The 25,689-nt window shown below is 41.7% G+C and overlaps 3 protein-coding genes across 5 annotated transcripts in view; 2 read left to right on the top strand and 1 right to left on the bottom strand.

Moving 5' to 3' along the window:
• Positions 1-18,620, top strand: part of NADK2 (NAD kinase 2, mitochondrial) — a 27,731-nt gene extending 9,111 nt beyond the window's left edge. The window contains exons 5-13 of one of the 2 annotated variants that reach the window (XM_084881912.1): positions 2,914-2,997; positions 3,786-3,922; positions 6,871-6,949; positions 9,390-9,455; positions 10,735-10,830; positions 13,679-13,734; positions 13,862-13,915; positions 16,139-16,262; positions 16,738-18,620. In XM_084881912.1, coding sequence (XP_084738038.1) covers positions 2,914-2,997; positions 3,786-3,922; positions 6,871-6,949; positions 9,390-9,455; positions 10,735-10,830; positions 13,679-13,734; positions 13,862-13,915; positions 16,139-16,262; positions 16,738-16,876 — 835 coding nt within the window. In that variant the 3' untranslated portion in view covers positions 16,877-18,620. The remainder of the gene's footprint in view (positions 1-2,913; positions 2,998-3,785; positions 3,923-6,870; positions 6,950-9,389; positions 9,456-10,734; positions 10,831-13,678; positions 13,735-13,861; positions 13,916-16,138; positions 16,263-16,737) is intronic. The other variant, XM_084881913.1, reaches the window with a different exon arrangement.
• RANBP3L (RAN binding protein 3 like) overlaps positions 1-25,689 on the top strand; it is a 463,124-nt gene that overhangs the window by 49,521 nt on the left and 387,914 nt on the right. The gene's annotated exons all lie outside the window — the stretch shown is intronic.
• Positions 17,818-25,689, bottom strand: part of SKP2 (S-phase kinase associated protein 2) — a 23,654-nt gene continuing 15,782 nt past the window's right edge. For both annotated transcript variants that reach the window (XM_084881915.1, XM_084881916.1), the window contains 4 exons: positions 24,912-25,042; positions 23,991-24,042; positions 23,735-23,842; positions 17,818-21,224 (listed from right to left, as the gene is read on the bottom strand). In XM_084881915.1, coding sequence (XP_084738041.1) covers positions 21,011-21,224; positions 23,735-23,842; positions 23,991-24,042; positions 24,912-25,042 — 505 coding nt within the window. In that variant the 3' untranslated portion in view covers positions 17,818-21,010. The remainder of the gene's footprint in view (positions 21,225-23,734; positions 23,843-23,990; positions 24,043-24,911; positions 25,043-25,689) is intronic.

Below are 25,689 nucleotides of genomic sequence, written 5' to 3'. Positions count from 1 at the left end.
GTGTGAGGCCTTTGCTAGTGAGGAGCTCTGTTGGCATTTGACCTGAAAGAATAAGTAGTTTCCCACAGGCTGTGTTCTTTCATGCCATTGTGTGCATAGAGTGCCCTTATACTGCTTTCTCACTGGGGTAGTTCTTGTTCATTCCGGGCTGGTCCTCTCCTGGGCTCTGACTGTAAGTCCCTGCACAGGCAGTACTTACCTCTCCTTTATTTCTGCTGGATTCTTTCTTCCATTTGACTGATCTCCCTGAGTACAGGACTTTGTGCTTTACTTTCTCTATCACTATTTATAGTATTACTAGAGGCTCAGTGCATGAAATTCCTGCATGGATAGGGTCCTTAGGCCTGGTCTGCAATTAGGACCAATCTTCCCTGGTGCCCCCCCCCACTGCTGCCGGTTGCCCTCTGTGTGTTGGGCAACCAGCGGGGTGTGGCCCATATCTGCCACCACCCACCCCGTTCCCCATCAGGTGATTGGAGCCTGCTGGCTGGGGAAGGGACCAAGAGGTTGGCCAACAGGCCCCATCAGGTAATCAGGGCCTGTGGGCTGGGGGCAGCTCCTGCATTGGTAGTCTGCCCCCTGGTGGTCTGCACCAGAGCCCTGATCACCCCGCTGGTCACCCCGACCAGTCCTTCTGCTGTCTGGCGATTTGCAGGCTACTCTTTTATATATATGGATATATAGATATATAGATATATAGTCAGTAGGCAATAAGCATTGAAAAGAATGATTGATTAAATGATCTCAGGGAGCAGGGCTAGGACTCCATCCTTGTTAATATTCACTGAGCATAAGGAATTGAGATAATTGGTTCTGTGATTATTTTTTAACTTTATTGTATATGTATTTTAGAACTTTTAATGAACTGTTTTTGTATCTTTAAAGAGGTTCTAGATACTTTATACAGTTTATTATATTAAACTATATTTAAACAGATGACTTAATGCTCGTAATCTTACGGGGATTTTGAAACTAGAAGTAGATGGTGTTGCCTCTAATTTTACCTAGAATAATGGGTTTTAGAAGTCGTCGTTTCTCTCCTTGCCTTCAGCAGAAGTGGATTAGCCTTGTTCGGTAATTCAGGTTGCCTGACTTCTTTTTTTTAAAGCACTGTGGTCCCTCACAACCTTAAGTAAGCGCCAGAAGTTATTGTTCAACTTGTTTCTTTTTCTCTGTATTAGGTATCAAATGCTGCATAATAAATCACCCAAAACTTAGAGGCGTGAACAACAATCACTGATTACCTCTCTGGGTTTCTGTGTGTCAGGAATTCGGGACAGCTCAGCTGGGCGGGTTTGGCTTGGGATCTGATGAAGTTACAGTCGGATGCACTTGGACTTAGGCCGGATGAAGCCTTGCCTTAGGCTGTGGGATCCACTTCTAAGATGGCTCCTTACATGGGCTCATCTAAATGGAATACATAGTTTCTGTTTGTGTCTTCTGTGTCTGCACCCTTTCTATTGAGACTGATAAATATGACATTTTCCAGTGCTTAATAATTAGAATGTGAGAGCGGGCGTGTGGCACCAGCCTCCAGGTTAGCAGCTTCCTAGTATTTACACCTTTCTGTGGTTCCCAGCCCCTCTGCATTCCATCAGGACTGGCCCTGGCCAGTGGAATGTGGTGTGCCTGTGTGTGCCACAGGACTGGCCCTGGCCAGTAGAATGTGGTGTGCCTGTGTGTGCCACAGGACTGGCCCTGGCTAGTAGAATGTGGTAAGCCTGTGTGTGCCACAGGCTCCAGGGCCAGACTGTCCCTGGTATTGCAGCTTCTTGGATCGCTGGTTCTGGGGTAAGACAGCTCCACGGTGTGAGATACCTAAGCAGCCCTAAGAGGAACCAGGCCTCTTGCCAACAGCTGGCACCAGTTTGCAGGCATGTGAGGGAGCCACACTGAAAGTGAATCCTCCAGGCTAAGTCAAGCTTTCCGATGCTGATATTGCTGCTGATAATCTGACCAGCCTCATGAGAGCTCTTCTCTCCTGAGGGTTTTAGACCCGCTGTTGACCCAGCAGGTATTTTCTATCAAATGACTGTTAATACCTGTTACATACTTAGCACCGTGTAAAGTACCACAGTGAACATAAAGCTTTTAACCTGTGGTGACCTCTCAGATAAAGAAGTTGACTAGTCACAACTTCATGAAAACCTTGTTTTCTGCTCTTCACACGTACACGTTAACTTATAGTATTCCCAAGCATTTGTTTTTGCCAAGCCTACTCTCAACCTTCCCTTCAAGATTGAAACCATCTTTCCTGACTGATGATCATTGAGCTTCCTGGACACCTTTCGTCATGGTAGTTGTATATTCTCTCATCTCTCTGTAGCAGCCTATAGGCAACCTTAACACTTTGCAGTTTGCAATAAATTCTGTCTTCTGCATCATGCTGTTTACTCCTCAAAGGAGTTCATCCTGATACGGTTTTTGAGAAAAAGAAGCGGTACATTGGATTAAACTTTCTGAGTTTTAGTGACTTGGAATATCTTAAATGATGTTTAATTTAAAAGGGATTTATAGTTCAAAACACTTTAACATAAATACTTTGATTCCTCAGAATAACCTTTGGTTTATAGCTTAGAAATGAAGAAGCTGGTGACTTGCCCAAAGTTAATAGTTAGATAATTTCAGGGTCAGCTTCAGACACCACTGTACCATTAGACAATTTTGCAGGGTGGTCAGTCTGTGGCAGATTTGCTATTTTCAGTTTCACTGTAATGTGGAAATTAAGTAGTATTGTGGCAGTAAAGCTGGATTTAAACTCTATGTCTATTCTTTGTTTTTGGTGAAAATAGACAATTTTGTGGCAAAACAAATTAAGTATAGAGTTGAAATTAAAAAATTCGTATCTGATTTTTGAATTAAGTTTTTTTTCCTCTTCCTTTTGCACCACCTCTAACCCCTTTTCAAATGAAGGTCTGAGGGTCATTTGTGTCTTCCTGTTCGCTACACACATTCCTTCCCAGAAGCCTTACAGAAGTTCTATCGTGGTGAGTTCAGGTAGGAATTTCTTTCTGTTGTTTTATAAATATCTTAATAAATGTGTATTGTTAAAATACTGTAATAAGAATTAGGTAATATGTATTTGGATTAGTCCACAATTATAACAGTAGCCATAAAATGTAATATATTAGCTGAGTGACAAACACATCTAACTTGTCTTATTCTAATCCAGTCAGAACTGTATAGAGAATCCCTGACAAATGCCACTTGGCCTATATTAGTATGTAATCGTTAATAGAGGTTTTTTCCCTTTAGTGAGATAGAAGCCATGTCTCTACTTTCTTAGCCTTGTTACATTATCTTAGAAAGATAGTAAAAACTGTTGGCTAAAACTGAGTGTTCAAACTTGCTGAGATTTTATGTTTTTTGTCCTCATCTTCTCCCGTCCAGAATGGCTGAGAGTCCCTCCCTTGCTGAGATTCTTAGTATCCCTGTCTTACAGATTAAAGTGTTTCTTAAGCCATGGAGATGGTTTTTCCCCTCATATTTCTTTCACTGAATTTGTTCAGTCGTCAGACTCCCTTGATAAAGAATTTGACTTTAATTCAAGTTATTTGGGACATTTTGTACACATACATTAGGTATTTCCATTATGATCAAACAAAGAAGTAAACTTCTAAATCTCTTTTAGCAGGAACCTGTTAATTTTAAGTGTTTCTACTATAATTTGTTCCTGGAACAAGTGGGTTTTTTAAATGAATTTTTAATTTGGTGAAATTATAATGTCTAATTCTTAGTTTAATTTATTATGTCTAACATAATTTGCTTTCATTCACTCTTCCCAGGTGGTTGTGGAGGCAGCGTATCAGGTTATATCTTGAAGGGACTGGCATCAATCCCATTCCTGTGGACCTTCACGAACAGCAGCTAAGTTTGAGCCAACACAGTAGAGCCTTCAATATTGACAGAGTTCATGATGACAGTAAGTGGATTGGGGGTTAGATGTGTTTGGGTCAATATTTAACTTACAGTTCTTTTGATGTCTAATTTCTAAAAGTAATACTTTCTAACTAACTTCAGTGCCACTGACAATACTTAAGGAAGTACAGGGGACTATTTCAAGTGTAAAACTTACTATGATTAGACACTGAAGTAAGAAATACAGCATATTTCTAAGAGAAATGCTTTCTAGGATGGGTTTGAAAATGTCCACAGAGGTAGATGATATTTAAGGAAAGAGTCTTGACCTTAATTTTTGAAAGATCAAAAAGGAAAAATAAAGCAGAAGAACTAAAATGAGCTAATCTGTGGAAGATTTCATAATAATTATCTACACCAATAAAAGAGAAACATGCAAATTGCCTGTACCTCTGCTACACTCACAAGCCATGCCCATCAGCCAATCAGGAGCGAGTATGCAAATTAACCCAATCAAGATGGCTGCGGCCACAGAGCGAGCAGGAGGCTTGGGTTTGGAGGAAGTTGATGCCTAAGGAGGAAGCCAAGCTTCCTGCAGCCCTGGCCTGCCCTCACCTCTGCGCAAGGCTACAAGTTTAATTATAGAAGATAGATAAATCCCAGATACCAGGGCCTCCACTTGGGTTACTGGGGTGTGTGCCTGGCCTGCAAACCACCACAGGCCCCTCGCCCAGGCCGCCACATGCCCCAAGGGAACCCCCACCCTGATCTGGGACACCCTTCAGGGCAAACCAGCTGGCCCCCACCCAGGCACCAGGCCTCTATACTACCTTAATAAAAGAGTAATATGCAAATTGACCTTCATTTCAACACAGAAGATGGCTGCCCCCATGTGGACACAAGATGGCCTACAAGGGAGGCCAGTTGGGGACAATCAAGCCTGTAGGGGAGGGCTGTTAGGGGCTTCTAGGCCGGCAGAGGAGGGAAGTTGGGGGCGACTGGGCCTGCAGGGAAGGGCAGTTGGGGGAGACCCAGACTTGCAGGGGAGGGGCAGTATGGGGTGACCTATAGGGGAGGGCAGTTAGGCATCAATCTGACTGGCAGGGGAGTGGTTAGAGGTTTATCAGGCTGGCAGGCAGAAGCAGTTAGGGCCAATCAAGAAGGCAGGCAGGTGAGCAGTTGGGAGCCAGCAGTCCTGGATTGTGAGAGGGATTCCAGATTGGAGAGGGTGTAGGCTGGGCTGAGGGACACACACGCACACCCACCTACCCACCCACCATGCACAAATTTCCTGCACTGGGCCTCTAGTATATTTATATAGTTATATTTAAACATGTTTACTGTAGTTATAGTTACTGATTAAAGCATTTATATTGGGAAATTTTGCATTCCAGCCTTCACATTTGTGTTTCAAATATTTGTGTAAGCTAAGAGAATTTTAGCATAGGGTAATATGCAGCTTTTTGTTATAAGTAGTTAAGGTGAATTCTCATTTTTGAGCCTATTTGTGGATTCTATTTTCCTACTTTTCTTCTAGCTCTAAGACTTTCATGGTGCAAGAAGATCCTAGGAGATGTCCTACTTAGATATTTTTTTCTCCTGTGTTTCACTTCTTGACTAAACTTAGCAGGAAGAGCTACCTTAGACATCTGCTTTCTGTCTCTGTTTCTGTCCTGTTGTGGTACCTAATGTTCATCTAACCCCCACTCTACGAGTTCATGGTGATTATAGCTTTAGAGGTTAGCATGTTCCTAATGTGTGTGTGTTCGTGTCATGTTTTAAAGATGTTCTTTCTCTTCCAAACAAAAAAAATCATTTGATTTAAAAAATCTTTTAAGTAATTACATGCATATAAATTCCCATTATTGATTTTGAAAGACTGCAGCGCCTGTTCAGTAAGATTGAAAAATCTTAGCTAGAAATTTTACTTTGTCCCACACCAGAAGTTACTGCTCCCACCAGAAGATGGTCAGGTTCGGCTCTTTCACCCAGTCTTATAGTAAAGAGGTAGATTGGTATTCAGAGGTTCACTGCTCAAACTCCTATCTCAAATTCACTGCTTTTAGCTCATAATCTTAAATTAATCTATTATATAAAGAAGCAAATCCTGTCTAATAAAGATGGAATATGCAAATTGATCATCACGCTGTCACAAAGATGGAGGTGCTCAGTCCCCTCAGCCCTGCCTAATTGCCGTTCTGTTGACTAATGGGTTTGCCCACCACTGTGCCAAACAATCCCAGAATTCCAGTGGCTTAACTTAATGAAGGTTTAATTCTAGCTCCTCTCACTGTCCAAGGAGTGTTCAAGCAACTTCCAACAGTGGTTCCTATCATCTCGGGCTTTTAAGTCTTCTATTGGATCCTGGGTAGAAGAATTCGGGAGAAAAGTGAGGAGAGTCTTAAGGGAAGTTTCAGGAGCAGGCCTTTGTACTATTTTTGCTCATGTTCCATAGTCTGTTGTTAGTCCCACGTGTATATCCAGTGTGAGTTTGCCTGAAAACAGTCTACCAGGATGGCAGTGTGAGAGAATTGCACAGTGTAGCAGCCCTTGTCTCTATTATAGTATAAAAATTCTATATTTAAAAATACAAATTTTAATAAATTTTGTAACCCATTCTTTTGTATAGAAAAGTATTAGTTGGTATTGAGTCCATTTTTTTTTTTAGTTAAATTTATTGGGGTGACATTGGTTAATAAGATTATGTAAGTTTCAAGTGTTCATTTCTATAATACATAATCTGTATATTGCATCGTATGCCCATCACCTAAAATCAAATCACCTTCATCGCAATATATTTGATCCTAAAATAAGTCTTTCTGCTGTTAGGTTCAATTTGCATGTTATCCTTTTATTATATAGGATACTTTTAGTTACTTATTGTATATGTTAATACTGTTAAAGTATAGATTCTATTACAACAAAATATGGATATTTTAATTTTATAAAATTTATGTCATAACATTGCTAAAACCTAAGAGCTATCTTGGATTTTTTCTTCATTACCTGCAGGGCCCGAGGCCTCAGGACCCCAGCTTTTGCCGGTGAGGGCACTAAATGAAGTCTTCATTGGGGAGAGTCTGTCATCCAGGTACATCTAAACCTGTGAGCTTGAGTTTGGAATTTAACGTGTTAGTATTTTGTAGATATTTATTGAATGTCTACCACCTAAGATTTGTGAATAATTAATGTGTCTAAATAATAGAAATGAATTATTTGATGAAATGTTTCTGAAACCTTCATACACGTTAATACATATTAAAGAGGAAAGAAGATTCTATGACCCAAAAAGTTTGTGAAACCCTAGGACAAACTAAGTTTTCCAGGTTCTTTAGTGCAGAACCTTCCATCTGTCATTCAGGTGCACTAGATTTATCTATGCATGCTGAAGAGAACGCGTACTTACTCGGCGTAATCGGCAGTTGGTGTACATCTTCTATAGAGAGCATAGTAAACTTACCTAATTGTCTCAGTGATGTTCGTGAAAGCTGATTTGGTTGTTTGCTTGTTTTATCCCGGATCCAATTAAGGATCACACCTTGCATGTGGCCACCATGGCCCTTTCTATTAATTAAGAACAGGGCCTTAGCCTCACTCCTGCTTGTCTTTCATGATATTAATCTTTTGAATGGTCTAAGCCAGATGGTTTGCACAATAGCCCTTATTTTAGATTTGTGTGGTTTTTTTTTTTTTTCCTCTGCATGATTAGATTCAGACTAACCATTTTTGGCAGGAATACTGCGTAAGTGATAACTGCATCCTTAGTTCAATTTGTAACAATTATTAGCAAAAAATTAAGATTGATGAAGTTCTTCATTAAGAGTTTTATTACAGATGAAATCTGTTTTTTAGATGTTGAATATAACTTACGCGTAAATTGTCAGTTGAATTATTTTTGCAAAACTTTGTGTTCATTACCAGTTATAAAATGACATTAGTGACTAGTTATAAATGACTGCTAAAATATAAAGTTAATTTAGCTCTCGGTAGTACTTTAGAGTGCCTTCTCCTTTCTGTATGTGTAAGTTAGGGGTTGAAGGTTAGAGAGGGTCTCTGTCCCACTTTCCTGTCACTTTTTGCAAGCATTGTGGTGGATTCCCTAGTTTTACTGAGAGCCGTTCCACACACTCTGCAATGCTGTTTGTTGTAAGTCACGTTCTTTCATAAGTTTAATTATGATGAGAAAAATTTGTCCTAATTTGAAAAGCTACCCATGTTTTAGCCAATGATTTCCTTTGGGTAATACTGGAAAGAGACTGATTCAACAGGATGACTTGAACAATTGTTCTGAGTAGTTGTAATTATTTGGATTAATGTAACTTTAAATTTATTCAACAAAAATATATTATGCATTGCTGTGTATATTATGAGAACCACTAGGAATATAAAGATGAATAAGACAAAGGTTGTGGTATCTTAATATTTTGGAAGGCAGTGGTAAAATACATTACTTAAAAAATTATTAAAAGTAAAATTTCTTTAATAAAAATATATTCTTTAAAAACTTAACATTAAGTGTAAAATGTTTATTTTAACATAGTAAGACATGCTGTATATAAAGTGGTTTTTTTTTGTATATCAAATCTGAAGTAATATGGACATGAATAATGGGTACATTTATGTAATAGGAGGGAGAAGGAAGAAAATGTAACTGATTAGTGATATAATCTGGTATTACTGCTAAAGACATGAGAGCCACAATTTTAAATGAGATTGGAGAAAGGCTATTAAAATGAGTAAATGACAAAAGTAAAAATGTTTTTGTGAGTTTATGCTTTTACTCTAGGGAGACCATTTAATGGCCTATATTGTAGTTTGTTTATAATATTATGTCATTGTGGTCTGAACATTTTAAAAGTTGTATATTTTAAAGGTTGTAACTTCTGAGAGCTTCTGCTAGCGTTGCTTTATAATTTGTACTTACTAAAAATCAAATAACGTATAAAAGGAGGGGAGCTGGGATAAATTGATAGCTTTGGGCATTGGGTGAAGTCCCAGGAGATTCTGGTTGAATGCTTCCGTTCTCTGTGGCAGTAGTGGTTTGGTTGGTTTATCTCTAGATAACGTCTGACGCTGCTGCTTTTTGTGCTCTCTGATGCCTCACCTTACATCCTGACTAAGATAAGGACAGCAGGGTTGTCTAGATGCTGCTGAAAGAGGTTTCACCACTGAAGGCATTAGAGGTCACTCTGAAAGATGCTATGACAGACCCCAGACAGAAAGGGAGTGACGGCCATTTACTAGCGCCTGCGATGTGCCGGCACTGTGCGCCTGTGCCTGCTGTCACACGTGATGCTCTCAGCAACCCTGCAAGGAGGACGTTGGACAGATTCGGAGAGCTCAGTAACTTGTCCGCATCAGAAGGGTTCCAGGTCCTGGGCTCGGCTCACTGTGCCCTGAGAGCTTACGTGCCTTGCTTGAAAAATACAAAGTGCAGCAATATTATTCCTGCCTCATTTATAATGTTCTTAAGTTTAAGAACATTTTAAAAGCCCATTTTTTTTTCTTTTCTCCTATTTGTTCTAACCTAGAATGTCATTTTCTTGGGCTGTAGCAGTGGACAGTTTAAGAAGAAGTTTACCCACTCTAAAGGGACTGTGAGTTTTATTGCTGCTTTAAAAAAATAATTCCCTGAAACAAAAATTCTATGAGTTGACTAATCTTGATAAACCTGTATGAAAGAATGACACTAAATTTGCTCCTTATCTCTCACCTGACTATCACTTTTCTTCCCTCGCACCTCTGCTTCTCCCCACGCACCTCTAATCTCTTGTTTCCTTGTGATTCTGGCATAGCAACCATTGCAGTGATTTGGCTGGCTTGTCTGTATATAAAAGGCTCCTAATGAGACTAAAATCCCTAATTTCCTAAAAAGATATAATAAAGCAATGAAGTAGATTAATTGTGAATATTAAGTGTTCTTTTACTTTTATGAATATTAAGCTATCTTTTACTTTTATGAAGAGTGCTGAGTTCAGAGAAAAAATGAAAAGGAGTTATATCATATAAAACCTTCACAGATCCAAAGCTTGGTCAGAGAAATTAAAAGGGTTAGAGCAAGAGTTAGATTATCCCTTGAGTGTTAGTGTTTGCAAATATGTCTAATAATTCATTAATTTTGAAAAGCTATATTTTATTAAGGGCTTATTTTAACTTTTTTTATTTGCTAAAGAAAACTAATCCAGTGTTGATTAGTGACAATATTATTTTAAGAGATAGTTTACAAAATAGACTTTTACATGTTTCAAAAGTTCTTTGAATAGTTGTAAATCACTTACACTTTCATGCAGTTAAAGAATAGTATCATTTTGCTACTATCCAGAAAAACCATTTGATGAAATACTGTAAGATGTGTCAGTCTCTAGTTCTGCCCACTAGTTCAGTGCTGGTTGAGAATTTTCTTTAGAACTTGTTAGCTTACTATCAACTCAAAAGGCACAATAGTGTGTAACTCAACAAAAATTTATCAGAAACTCTTGGTAACTTGAAGGGTCAGAAATAGACTTAAATACATCTAGAACTGGCTACCAAGAAAGAAACTCACCAAAGAATGGTTTTTCTTTTTGAATTCTGAAAGAAGGCTCTGTGTATGTTTGACTGCATGAAAGCAGCAGCAGCAGTGCGAGGTGAAAACTTTAGAAGAGGCCCTGATGGAATGTGAAAGTATGGATAGAAAGGAGCTCATAGATAGAGAGGGATGTAGACTTTTTTTTTTTTTTTTTTTTTTAACTTTTTCACTTAATATTAGCACTAGCATCATGACGTGTGTCTACTAAGTCAGACTGCTGTACATAGATCTCATCAGCTCTGAAAGACAGTCTTATTTACTGTGAGCCTTCAGTTCAGCAAACCCAGTTTTCTATTCTTAATTCTTAGGGCTTCCTACTATGAGATTTCAATTGATGATGGCCCCTGGGAAAAACAGAAGAGTTCAGGGCTCAATCTGTGCACTGGAACAGGATCAAAGGCCTGGTGAGTAACGTGGGATTTTGTGAAATATTTTAAGTGACATGGTGTGCTCATTATCTCTGATCGGCATATCTGAGGCCTCCGCTACACAGGAGGCGGCCTGGCGGGCTGTGTTGGTGGCTCGGCTTCTGCTCCACTCGTGGTGAACTCCTTGGAATTCTAGAACTACTCGGGCCTAGAAGTCGTGCCTGACTTAGACCACAGTGCACCTCGCTCTGGTCATTGTATGGCCCATCTCCCTAGATTTGTAAAGAGGAAAAAGAAGATGAGCAGTGTTTTCAGGTACTACATATTTTTTTAAAATGAAGACTATTTTAAATAATAGCAGAGAAATGAAAGCAAAGTCCATTACAAAAGCCATGTGTGGAAGGTGCATGCCTGGAAGGTCTGACAGAGCTAACCTGGGCTCCAACGTCTAGGTTAGCCTGGAAACTCTTTCCGGAAGTTTCTGCTGTGCACATAGCACACATGCCATCCTCCCCGAATTCTCCCGGTAGCAGCCTTCTCTCCTGAGTACAGACTCCTGTTCTAAAATTACCTTGTGCGTAGAGAGAGGGGTAGTAGCTTTTCAAGTTCAGTGCGTTTAAAACGGAATTATTGTCTTTGGTTTTTCTGCCTGTGTTCCTTGCATTGCTTAATGGTATCACTGTTTATCCTGAGTTAATGCTCTAGAGAAAAACACATTTTTCCTCCAAACCTGCGTGCACCTTGAGTCTCCCACAAACCAGTCTCTGGATCCAGTCTGTAGCACTTCTGAGATCCTCCTACCTTCCCCTCCCCTTCAGTTTCTATGCCATTTCTGTGGCCTGGGCCCCGCTTCTTAGTGAGCAGTCTTTGTACCTGGCCCTTTGTTCTTCAGGCTGTCATTCATCCTGCCAACAGAGTGTCATTTCTGAAATGTAGGTAGAATATGCCTGTACCCCTTCTGTGCTTTAACACTTTCATCAGCTCCTGACTGTGTTCAGATTATGCGGTCTGTCGTATGAGGCCTGTAAGTATGACCGGAGGCTCCCTGCCAGCCTGCCACTACTCTACCTAACCCGCAGCACAGCGGGCAGTCTGCAGGCTACTTGGAATTCTCAGCACAAGCCAGGTTCTCTCTCTGGGCTTTTGTTTTTACTCAATGCAACTTCTTTCTGCACTGAATACTTGACCGCTCTCCGTTTTCCATCCACTGGCTGAAAAATCCAGTCTTCAGATGTCATTCTCACTGTAGGAAAACTGTTAGGACCTAGATTTTTTTTTTTTTTTTTTTTCATGAGAACTGTTAACCCCTTCTTTGTCCTCTAGCACTTTTTCTTACAGCTCTTACCGTGTTATTAGTTACCTAGTACAGCCAACCCGTGATCGGTGAGGTCCTAAAGGTTGGTGACCACTGATCTAGGAAGCTCAGACCCAGATAGTTTGAACAACTCGAAGCATTTAGGATGGGGGCTAGTGCCGGTTTTTCCCTGCTTAATTTTGTGTGCATATCATAGTCCCTAGCACATATTCATGCAGATGTTTTTTGAAGAAAGACTACATGCTCACAAATAGTGCTCTTAAACTATGATCTTAAGTTTGGGTCGTTTAAAATGGAGTTTTAGTTCCTGTTTTTCAGCATTACTTTTTAAAACGTTTTATTGTGAAAAAATTTAAATATATACAAGAATAGGAAAAATAGTATAATGAAAACCCATGTCCAAACTTGTGCTTTCTCTGTTCCCCTATTTATTCTTTCATCCTGTAAAGATTTTTTGTTGTTGTTTTTGTTAACCCTCACCCACGGGTATTTTTCCATTGATTTTTTTAGAGAGTGTGTAAGGGAAGGGGAGAGGCAGAGAGAAACATCAGTGTGAGAGAGACACTTCGACTGGTTGTCTCCTGCTCACGCCTGATTGGGATGGGGATTGAGCCTGCAACCGAGGCATGTGCCCTTCACTGGAATCGAACCCAGGACCCTCAGTATGTGGGCCAATGCTTTATCCACTGAGCCAAACCAGATAGGGTTATAAAGACATATTTGGAAGCAAATTTTCAGACATCATATCACTTGCTTCATAAGTAGTCAGTAACTTAAGTAGAAAGTAACATATATACTATATAATGCCTTCAGTTTTTTAACTTAATATATTGGTTATCTCTACATATCAGCACATTTAGTTCTATTTTATTCTTTAATATCTACATAGTACTCCGCTGAATAGCCATAACTTATTTAACCAGCTTCCTATTGCTACATATATTTGAGTTTTGCTACATATAGTTGTTGTTATGAACAATGCCTCTGTAAAATTCTTTTTAAAAAAAATATATATTTTATTGATTTTTACAGAGAGGAAGGGAGAGGGAAAGAGAGTTAGAAACATCGATCAGAGAGATACATCGACCAGCTGCCTCCTGCACACCCCCCACTGGGGATGTGCCCGCAACCAAGGTACATGCCCTTGACCGGAATCGAACCTGGGACCTTTCAGTCCGCAGAACAACGCTCTATCCATTGAGCCACACTGGTTTCCGCCTATTTAAATTTTAATAATGCAGAATTGCTCTTTGATGGCAACATCTATACTTCTTTTCCCATACCCATGCCAATACATGATCAGTTTTTAATTCTTGCACATCTGAGAAAAACCTTGTTTTAATCGTACGTGTTAATTTGTATTACCTTAAGTATGAGTAAGAATGAGCATTTTTTTTCATATGAACTGTCCATGTACGTGGCCCACTTTTTAAAACTGGGTGAAGTGGCTGTTGTCTTTGGTTGTTTCTCTGATAATTTCTAAAAGTTCGTTGTAGATTATTCCTTTTTCATTTTTAGTATGTTTTTAGAATTGAAACAAGAAAGAATTTATGTGGTGTTTGTTTCTAGGTCATTCAATATTAACAGGGTTGCAACTCAGGCTGTGGAAGATGTTTTAAATATTGGTGAGTACCAAAATAGCTATTATATATTATAATTATAATGTACTATAGAATGTATGTTTTATGCTGTTAGCTATTACATGATACAAAACATTAATTAATATATTTTCCCTTTTTCCTTTTCCAAAAGCAAAACGACAAGGAAGTTTAAGTCTTCCATTGAACAGAGAACTGGTAGAGAAAGGTCAGTGACAAATGATCTTAATTACTAAGCTTCATTTAAATTCTGTATTGACTGAAGGATGTTATTGTGATGTGTACTTGCCTATTTAGCTAAGCACAATACTTTTTTGTCTCAAGCATGCTTTAATATCCCTTTAAATATATTTAAACAATAAAATTTAAAACGACAAAAATCATAATATAAGTGTTACGATTTTTGTCAACCCTAAAATATAACCTCTATGTCAGAAACAGCATAACTGCAGATATGTCAGAAACAGCTTAACTGCAGATATGTCTTGGGGAATAGGGAAATACAGAAAAACATAACGTATATATAATAGATCAAATAGGAAATGCACACCTAACTCGGGTGCCGTTCATGTCCTCTGAAGGAGGGGAATCCACTGAGCTGTGAAAGTTTATCTTCCCACTCAGTGAAGTGTTCTGCCTGACCCTCCCCTGCCTACTCCTGCCCAGCTACCTCAGGGTCTCTTTAAGAGAACTAGTCCTGTGGAGAGAAAGGACACTGGTCAGGGAATTGAGAGATCTGGGTTCCAATCCCAGGCCCACCAGTGCTGGCCTGAAACGTGGGCAGGACAGTGATTCCCGCTCCTCCACTCCCTCTGCTGTGAAATGAGGAGGGCAGGCCGATCACTGTGCTTGTGGACTCTTCACCTTTGTTCTTAAATTTCATTTCAAAAAACATTTAAATCTTAAATTCTGAAAAACAACATTCGTTTGATTTACATGAGAATTTTTAACACACTATAGTCCACTCATTTACCAGGATCAATGTTGTAGACCTCAAACTAAAACTTTTCTTACTGTGAGTTTAATTGAAGAGTATCCTTTGATATGAAGGTGTAAATTCCTTTAAAAACAACAAAAAGCCCAAACATATTTGTAATTACTTCTACCTTCTTTTGTAAAGACTTGTTAACATATAAACCCCAAGTAAAATACTGACACAAAATGAATATCAATGCATATAAGATTAAAACTGTCATCCATCCATAAACACAAACATTTGAATTGAGAGTTATTAGAGTAACTTCATTCTTGTTGGTTGCCTTTAAAATGATTTAGCAGTACATGGTAGTGTCCGCTCTTATTTCTGTGTATCTGGATTTCTACACAGGAGTTTCTTCATTGGGCAGATGATTTGCCTGTAAGTTAGTTTGAAAACAGGACTAAATCTCTGAATTCCCTTTCATTTCTCTAAATTGGACTCTATTTCTTCCTCTCAATTTGAAATCTAACAGATTATTTTAATCATGGCATATGAGCTAGCATTAGCATTAAATCTATATAAAAGAAAGTAAAATTAGGCATTTATAGTAATTGAGTATTATGTAATTTAACTTAAAACATAATGTATATAGATGAACTGAAATTTACATCAGGTATGTAAATTAACTTAAGGTACATATAAATAAAGTGGTTGGTCTTCCCTTAATAAACAAACTGCTTTGTGAATGAACGTTATTCCTTTGGAAGCAGCAGTGAGTGCCAGGCCGTGCTCATTGACACTCTGCACCTACTTTCTTCAGAGTGTGTGCCCAGAGAGGGAATTTTTTTTTTAATAGGTTTTTAAAAGAACCCAAATATTTAAATGAAATTTTGGAAAATACAGATTATCTGATGGTTTTGTGTCTTTTAATGTGCTACTGAACTGATCATTCTGTCAGCCTGATTTTGTCGTACAGTTGTCTTGAACCGGTTTGTGCGTTGCCTGCCAACTGTGATGGCAGGTCCCAGCGATTTTTAAAACGGTCTTGAATGAGGGCATTTTCAGAAGTGAAAGTACATTGCCGGTCATTTTTGAGATTGCGTTTTATATTAAGACTATTATTAACTTATGAATTCTTTGACATGATCTTTTGGAAAAGAATTGGCAGGGGTAATATGGCAACTCAAGTTCCATTTTTATGTGCCATAAACTAGTTCCTCTATTTTTGTTTAATTACTAGCTTTGAATTCCCCTGAACCCAAAATGTACCTATTTCCTTTGTATTGTGAATGATGTACGGTTCTGTGGTCTAATCTTGGAACCTAATCCTCATTTATGAGGTGGTGGTTGTTTTTTAATGGAACTTGTAGTGAGTCCCAAGGTACTTGACACCAAACAGGGCTGTGGGACAACTGCTGCTAAGTTGGGGATAGCATCCATTTTTCATTTTGCACTTCTCAAGTGACCATCTGTTATTGAATGTGCTAATACTTGTTTCTTCTTTCCTCATAGTAACAAACGAATATAATGAATCGCTGCTCTATAGTCCGGAAGAACCAAAAATACTTTTCAGTATTCGAGAACCAATAGCAAACAGAGTTTTCTCAAGCAGCCGCCAGCGCTGTTTCACCTCAAAGTAAGCAAGCTGCCCAAGTCTGAGTGTGAGGCTTTCCTCCCTGTGATTACTCTTATTTTGAAAGGTATTTCAGTGAAGCCTGGTGGGGGAACAGCTGAGCTGTGGATCGCATGAGCTGCCATGCCGATGTGGTTTAAATGACATTTTCTTTCTAACAGTGTGTTGTTTTAGCGACACGAAAATGTAATTGAATAGAAGGGGCATAGTTACTTACTTGGGTGATACAGATATTTTTTTTCTCAAGTATTTAGGCCACAAGATTATATTATCGTTTTAAAAGAAACTGACTGGAAAGCAACTTTTTTTCATGTGCTGTGGAGTAAAAGCAGGACAGATGCTTACTAAAACCTACCCTGTGTGTCAGTATACCGTTAGAGTAGGACTCATCTCTCCCCTCCCACTTTAAAAAGGATGGGTTTTAAAGAAACCTCAGAGTTAAGAAAACTTATTTCATGAGATGTTGCTTTCTGCTTAGGGTCTGTGTCCGTTCTCGCTGTTGGGATGCCTGTATGGTTGTGGATGGAGGCACTTCTTTTGAGTTTAATGATGGAGCAATTGCTTCAATGATGATCAATAAAGAAGACGAGCTTCGAACTGTGCTTCTAGAACAGTGAAGGATTTCCTCAGACGAGACTTTGATTACCAGAAAAATACTTGCCCTGCTGGAACAGACTGCCGGTCCGACAGCGACCTCTTTGGGTTATTGTGAGACTGGTTGGCCCTGTGCTCAAAGGTGACTAAGAAAGCAAGACTTCTTATTCTCCTGTTGGTTCTGGCGGAGACGTTCACTGTGTAAGAGAGTAGATGGACTAAACTGTAGAATTGATACCAGCGAAATGTCTATATTACCTGGGAGTGGTGTTCAAGAGTACTTGGTATCGTTTAAACTTAGAGGCGGGTTCCCAATAAAGGAATAAGTGTTTCCTTCCCTTCCCTCCTGACTGTGTGGACTTGGTCAGAACAAACCCCTGTCATTAGTATATCAAAGCATATATTTTTTATAGCACCTAAAAATCAAGATTTAAAAGAATTTTTGATGGAGAATTTTGATAAATCCTGACATTGACCTAATTAAAGCAGGTAAATGTGTTTTTCTATAAGCTAAGAATTTTCTAATTTCAGAACGCAATGATATTATGACTATTGATTTAAGAAGTTCAAACATTTTTAAAAAATTATTTAGTTTTCATTTGCCTTTCAGGTTAATTTTGACAATGCAGGGTGAATTGAAGTACATATAACTGGACAGAATCATGATGCCGTTATAAATTAATTATCCTATATTTCATATAGCTATTTTAGGTGATAGGCAATTTTTAAAAAATGACTTGAATCTAATAGATTTCTTCCATATTTAAAACTCTTTAACATGGATTCAAAGACTAAAAGGATGAACTGATTAAGCCATATTTTGCTAGGAGTTTTGTCAAACCTTTCAAAACTATTATTTACTTTTAATACCACCGTAATTTTCACCTAGCTCATATTCCAAGTTTTCACATTAGCTTTGGAGGATGAAATGTTACGGCCTTTTGTCCCCCCATGAGAATTTCCCCCCCCCTAATTCTTGGCCTACTTATCTGTAACACTGCCCTTTTCACAAAAGCACCTATTGCTGCATCTTAAAATCATTGGTAGTCACATGCCATTTGTTCAATCATTGAAATATTTATTGGATACCCATCTGTGCCATGTACTGGTTCAACTGCTGGGTATTCATTGATGAATGGAATGGACTATCCTGATAGAACGGATAATCAAATTGAGTACTCCTAGTTTTGCCAACATTTAACATGTTCTGGTCAAACTTTTAATATAAATGTTACTACACAAAAGTAACCTAGGCTTTGATGTATATCCAGAACAAGAACCTGTTTTTCTTTTCCTAGTTCAGAGTATCTGTATCCTCATTAGCAAACAGTTAACATGATGGGTTCAGTAAATATTAGTGTTTTCCCAGAGCTGGTCTAGTTTCTGGTTTGATTTACAAGTGATACGTTAAGATCTATTTTACAAAGTGAAATTCCACAGTATAGAAACACCCTGAATAAGTTTAAAATGTCTTCTTGACAAAAATGCCAACTCCGTCTTTAATATCAAGGTATTCGGTCCATGTGGTACCGTAGATCTGTAACATTAACAGGTAACCTGCTGTGTGACATTGTTCGTGAGCCATATTCCAAAGGTTTAAAAACTGCTTAATGTGCTCCATTGCAGTATAACTCCTAATATTTCTGCTCTGTGGTGGGGATTTATTTGTAAGAGGTGATGAGAGGCAAAGGATGTTAGAATAGCAAAAATGTTTTTTGAATTAACTTTTAATGGCAACAAGATGTGAATAAAAGTAAACTATTGTTATCTTTTTCTTTTTCTTTTATTTACTTCCTTAATTCTCTTGAAGTTATTATTTCAAAACCTGGCTTTCCCAAATGTGATGTTTCAGAAGTCTTTTCCCCACTGGTATGCATTACTCTTTGCCCTGTTGACTTCCTTCACTGCTAATCTCTGACACAGAACCATGATTTGTTATATAATCGAGGATAAGTGCTTACCCGTAAGTGTAGAGACTCTTCAGATAATGTTGACTTAATATTGTTGATGCCCCATGTGCGTTTGTATTTACGGCCCCAGTAAATGAGGTCCTGGGAGAGCAGTGGTAACAGAGGAGGTTGCTTTTTGGCTTGTTCAGGGTTGGGTATCCAGTGGAAAGGGGTTCCAGTTTCCCCAGCCCCAAAACTAGTACCTTTCCTTATATGGTCAGTTCCCTCCCCCATGCTGCTGTTCAAACATAATGTCCTCCTCACTGTGGATCTTCAGTAAACGCTGGATTGCAAGTGAATTCACCAGATAAAGTGACCACACTGCGTGTCTCTTATCAGAAATAAGAATTGTGCACTTGGCCAGAGAATCTCTCCTGTGGCTAGGGGAAGGGAGAGGGAGGGACTCAGGGCCAGAGGCGGATGTTAACGTGAAAATGCTATCGCTGACTTTTTTGGATAGTACTTCACTATCCCATCAATCACCTACATTTTAGACGTTTATAAAGGCTATTACTTTTTAAAGTACTTAAAACAATTTTAGCTACAGTGCTTAGAGGAGGAAAAAAGGACCACAATTTAGCAGAAGTACTCGTTTTTATAAAAATGTGTTTTATTTTAAAACAAGTTTATAAAAGTAGAAATCACATACAAAAATACAGATCACTCTGACGTGTTAGGAAAATAACTTTTGGCTGGACTTGAGTTTGGAAGTACTGCTATGTGTGTGAGAGCACCCGGGAGCCAGGATCCAGCCGGATCCTGTCCCCAGCCCTTGTCGCTAACCTGTAAACAATAATCTCAAGTAGTATTTAGCACTTTTGAGCTACTACAAGATTGAAACATAATCATTTCCGGTATAAGTACTTTAAAATGTTCTTCCTTAGGTCTGGACAGATCAGGGCACTTCATCGTTTCTAACATTTGAAAATTGTTTTAAAAACCAATAACGATGGAAGTGTTTGGCTTTTGTGTTGAACACGGGGAGGTCATCAGCTTAAAGAAGAAATTAGTGTGTTTCCTAAGGTAGGTAGAATCCATTTGTGTGGGTGTACCATTAAAAAAATCACTGATGCCATCGAAGGCTGCGCACCTGAGTGAGCTCCACACAGCACCTGAGTGAGCTGTGCTTTCTGCTCTGAAACCGGGGTGTGCCCCTGCGTCCGGTGTGTATTATTGATTGAGGAACACGCGGTTCTTAGGGAACGTGGGGTCCAGTAACTTGTAAAACGGGCAGGTAGGTTAAAAAAACGATTGTGGAAGACAAACAAAATAAAATTCAAAGACGTGATTCTAGAGTAATATAAAAATACCTTCAAGAACCTCAGCAATACAGGCAAGCGCAGGCCATGTCAGTTAGCACCCCATCCCACATTTCGAGAAGAGAGACGTTGACTAGCACCTTCCTAAGACAAGGCGAGGCATTTTCAAAGCTAAAGAACCCACTTAACATCACTTGCTCAGAAAGTTAATAAAGTTAGAAGACCACAAGCACACTCCTCAGCTACCGCAGCACTCGGGGAGTACAGTACTTAATGGATGCCTCACCAGCGGGCATTAGCCCGGGCTTCCGAAGGCCTATCCCGGAAAACCCCTCCGGAGCCCCCCGTTCTATGCCTGTGGTTCTTCTAAATGTAGGCATGAGGGGGGTTACCCAGGACCGCTTGTGTTCATGAGCCTAACTGCCCATGCAAAGGCAGAGTTGAAATGTACATTTTCCTTTTTCTGTCCCCGAATGACTGCCTCAAACCGACTATCCTACACTATGAATAGCTTATTTTTCCACACTATGTCGTATAAAGCAATACTGAATATTTAAATAGAAGAAAGTTAAGTTAGCATATAGATCAAGAAAAGTATCCACTTGCTGGTGATGTTTAAGCTTGTCTCTAAATAGATTTACTAATAAGGGCACTTGGGAGAGGCGCCTCAAATTGTGCTCTCAGTGGATCGTGAAATTCCAGGCTTGTGCTCCTTGAAATGGCAGGAGGCCTACGAGGCTCTTGGGAGCAGAGAAGTGACAGAGCTTTTCCTATGTTTTAAAAAAGCAACCCTTCCTAGTTCTCTCTCTCAAACGCTTCTCTAACATACGTGCAGAAGGAAGGCAAAGGGAAAACCGAGAATGAGCACAGCCGAGCGCTCCAGCCATGGGCCTTCCTGCCCGTTTTCCCTGCCCCCGAGAGGAAAGGAGACAGCACCTTCAATGCGCCTTCACAGACAGCTGGGCTTCTGCACAGTCAGCCGGCAGCGGACGCCCCAGATCTCGGGGTGGTCCTTGGGGCCCACGGTAGGCCTGGCGATGGTGGTGAAGTAGGAACCGTTGATCTGGAGGTGAGGCAGGGCTTCCCTCAACAGCTGAAGGGTGTCGTCTGGCACGATTCCAAAAACCTGTAGTGTTTTTAGTGTGGGGATTTCTCCAAGGTCACTGGGAAGGAAGAGAGAGACGTTCAGAGCAGCGGTATCTATGGACACTTCCACTACAGCAGTGGTTCTCAACCTCTCTAACGCTGCGACCCTTCAATACAGTTCCTCGTGTTGTGGTGACCCCCAACCATAAAATTTTCTTTTTTTAAAAAATTAAAAAAAAAAGTATTTTATTGATTTTTTACAGAGAGAGAGAGGGAGCCAGAAACATCGATCAGCTGCCTCCTGCACACCTTCTACTGGGGATGTGCCTGAAACCAAGGTACATTCCCTTGATTGGAATTGAACCCGGGACCTTTCAGTCTGCAGATGGATGCTCTATCTACTGAGCCAAACTGGTCAGGGCCATAAATTATGGTACTGTTAATTATGGTACTGTTATGAATCATAATGTAAATATCTGTTTTCCGATGGTCTTAGGCTCTACAGCAGCAGTTCTCAACCTGTGGAATTGATATTGACATTACAATTCGTGAACAGTAGCAAAATTACAGTTATGAAGTAGCAATGAAAATAGTTTTATGGCTGGGGGTCACCACACCATGAACTGTATTAAAGGGCCGCGGCATTAGAAAGCTTGAGAACCATGGCTCTAGAATGACATGACCCACTTCCAACAACCTGTATCAGACCCTACAGAACGCACACTGAACACGTACTCTGCAGCCCCCACCACTTAGGGAAATAGAAAAACAAAGCCAACGGCAAGGCACAGGCCACAGCATGGGGAACAGGCCGTGCGTTGTGCTGAATTTCCAACCAGCAAAACACTCCACGTGGGCTTACTTAAACTTCACCCGTGTCTGCCTCCTCTCTCCATCCTCCATTCTCCTGGAAGGTGCTGCTGTGGTGACCAGCCAGCAGCTGGCGATGGGAGGACTGATGTTTACTGTGGCACCAGCTGGAGGTCACCGGAGGCTACACACACACACACACGGGAAAGCTGTGGACTTGACCTCAGGTTCCCCACCTCAATCAAAACGTGTCAGCTGGTTTGACAACTTCTCAATACTGGTCAGCAGGCCACAGGCCCGCTATACGTGATGGAACCTAAGTGCCTTCACCCAGAGGCTTCAGACAGGGGTAGGTAGTAGGGAACGGCAGAGAAGGGGGGAATCATGCCGGGAGAGGGGGCAATGGCCATCTTCCCTCCGCGTATCACACATGTCACATCGATCCTCTCCGGTGAAATATAACTGTCAACATGACATTCTGGTTTAGAAAAAAGGGAGCTTATTTACCCAAAGTCAATACTTCGTGTTTTTGTTTTTGTTCTTGAATCCTCACCTGAGCATATTTTGCCACTGATTTTAGAGAGAGTGGAAAGGACGGGGGGAGGAGAGAGAGAAACATCAATGTGAGAGAGAGACATCATTTGATTGCCTCTGATTAGTACCCTGACCAGGGCCTGGGAACATGCACCCAAGGTACTTGCCCTTGACTGGAATCGAACCCGGGACCCTTCAATCTGTGGGCCTACGCTCTATCCACTGAGCCAAACCGGCTAGGGACAAAGTACGGATAATGATTTTCTCTCTAACCCAGACCTGTGTGCTGAGAACGCCATCGCTCTGATCTGTGTTTGCCCGGATTGGGACACGGTACAGAGTCTCAGAGAGGGCATGTTTGATTTGGAGTTTCAACAAGCCCCACTGCCATCGATGGGCTCCTCAGTGACTGCTGTGCAAAGCAGCCTTCCCACTGTATTCCCCGCAGTTCCTGAAGACCCAGCTTCCCTGTGGCAACGGCACCTCACCCGCCTCTGGTCCGCCTGCCTGCCTGCCTGGTCTGTCTCCCGGCGTCCAAGGCAACTCCCTCTGCGTATGTCATCCCCTGCTTGGCCCAGGCCCCCGTGCTCCCCTGGTGTCACAGGACCCACACTTCAGCTCCCCAGACCACCCCTGCCGACTGCTCACCCAGGCTTCCCTCTTATTTACACCCAACGAAGATCGTCAACACCAACGCTATGTAACAGATGTTAGCTCAACTCAACGTGAAGGGCAATTTAGAAAATGAAAGCACTGCTTAAATAATAAACACGTCTGGTGTTCATAAGGGATCTTATTCTGAGGGAGGTTAATCCTCACCTGAGGATATTTTTCCATTGATTGTTTTAGAGTGAAAGGGAGAGGGAGAGATGAGAGAGAAGCATCAATGTGAAAGAGACACATCAATTGGCTGTCTCCCACACGCACCTGGAACCAGGACTGGGGATCTAGCCTGCAACCACGGTACATGCCCTTGACTGGAATCGAACCTGGGACCCTTCAGTCCATAGGTTGATGCTCTATCCAGGGCTCAGTCAACTCACTGTCACCAGGTGTGTTGAATAGAACAGTTCTGCCCTGGTTTTTCGGTTTTGCTGGCCTTTCCTAACCAGTTTGCAGTGCACCCATGTCAACGTTTTAAGTTTTCAACACCGGCTACTAGTAACAACGGATTTAACACCCAGCCACATCCCTTCTGGTCCCCGCCTTCCGCCTTCTGGCTCTGAAGCACCAGCGCACTCACAGTAAAGTCTCAGGTATGATGTCGTAGCACCGGCTGAGCGACAGGTGTTGGAGGTAGTGGAGCTGGAAGAACTCGGGGAAGCACTCGTGGTTCAGCATGACGCTGTCACTGAAACGGAGAAGAGAGACTCAGCGCCCTGGCCACCCCGCAGGGCACCCGGGCCACGCTGAGCGCCCGCCCTCAGCACGTTCAGACCCTCAGGGAGCAGTCACGATTTCTCACGTCTTTTTTCTAAAATAAATAAATGAAGAAATACCTTAGGTCTAGGTGGACAAGATTGGGGCATCTTCTAAGTAAGGTGGAGAAATCTAGAAGAAGAAAATAAAAATGACGGTTACTCTTAAGGAACGAGACAGGGACTCTGCTCCTATCACTGCCACGGTGCTGCCAGTCCAGAGCAATGGGCCGGAGTAGCAGACTGTTAGAAAGACAGGAGTATGGCCTTGGTACACAAGATGTTCCTGCCCCGAAAACCCCCACGAACTACTGAAAACTGTTGGAAACAGCAAGAGAACTGTGCACAGCGAGAGGTTAGCAACAACCCAGAGCGCATCTACCAGCAGAAACGGGGGGAAATGCCATTCTCAGACGCCTCTGGACAGGCATGTTCCAGGACGCAGCTCTGTGCGCAGGAGGGCCCATGGTTAAAATGGAGCGGACTCCCCATTCCTGGGTGGCCGGTCCCGTGCACAATGAGGCAGAACACACCGCTCATGGTTTGTGGTGGTGCCCGTTCTACAAACTCCCTGCTGCCCGAGTACAAAAGTAAAGCACCTGCCGTTATGCACAGACACGGCACTTGATGATGATGATAAACTCCACTTTGCCATTTTAGAGCGGGGTGGGGAGCGTCTGGCCTCCCCAGGCCTCCGGGGTAGTTCACGAAATGATGGACCGAAGACAGCGGCTCATTTCTAAGCCGGTCATTTGTACGGCCCGTGAGCGGTGTTACACACATCCACTGGCCCTCGCAGAGAAAAGGTTCCCCGCCTCTTCCTACTGTAAAGAGTTTGCAGTGAAACAGTAGGTTTGAAAGTACAAAGGTTTCTACTTCCAGGCTCCGAATTCAAACCTTGCTGCCGGCTGGCTGTTTGCCTTCACCTGCGCGAGGGGAACAGCACAGGCCCGTGGGGAACGGGACATCGCAGGAGGGCAGCACCCGGAGGCCGCGGCTCACCTGCCCGCTGGAGGTTCTTGCGGTAGCCGCTCAGGTTCAGCTGCGTCACCGTCGCTGACACGTGTGCCACCACCACCTGCACGTGCTTCTCGGTGAAGTCAAAGCACCAGGACAGGTTCAGCTCGTCCAGCCTGCGCAGCGGGGCGAGAGGGCCTGAGACGTCGCCAGGCGCCAGGGCCCCAGGCAGCTCTGCCTCTGCCTGCGGAGCCGACAGCCACCGACCGCCCGGCCCATGCCCAGGGCTCTGCCTCTCTAGGCAGTTACCCTAGCCCCCCTGAACCTGTTAAACCTCCCCCCCCCCACACACACACCTGACACACTCCCGGCTCCAGCTGGCCCCAGGGAATCTGAGCTGAGGCCTGAGTGAATGCTGCCCCCTTGTGGGGACGAAGGGGAGCACTCTCCTCCCTTCCTGAGGGCTCAAACCTCACTCCAGAGCGGAGAGGAGAAATTCCAGCCTGTTTCTTTCCCAACCACCAGACTATTAGCAAATGGCTACCCAGGCTTGAACAATCACCTGAGATGTCTAAACAACTGCTTCCGGACAAAGAGACCCTGATGCTGCAAAACACAGCTTTCTCTGCTGTGGCCTCCCACCGAGCCACCGAGATGGTCAAAGGCAATGGCCAGCCGTTACAGCACGCCCCTCACTCCGGGGAAAACGGGGGCTTATGTTTTACCTCACTGATACCGTTTTATCTCACTGATACCATTCCAGCGGGAATCTACTTTCAGCAGATCTTACAGAAACATTGGTACAGGGCGATGGTACATGCAG

This window comes from Pipistrellus hanaki, assembly GCF_964339955.1.
Source record: "Pipistrellus hanaki genome assembly, chromosome: 4".
In the NCBI taxonomy this organism is placed as follows: Eukaryota; Metazoa; Chordata; class Mammalia; order Chiroptera; family Vespertilionidae; genus Pipistrellus; species Pipistrellus hanaki.
This window is presented reverse-complemented; position numbering and strand designations above follow the sequence as displayed.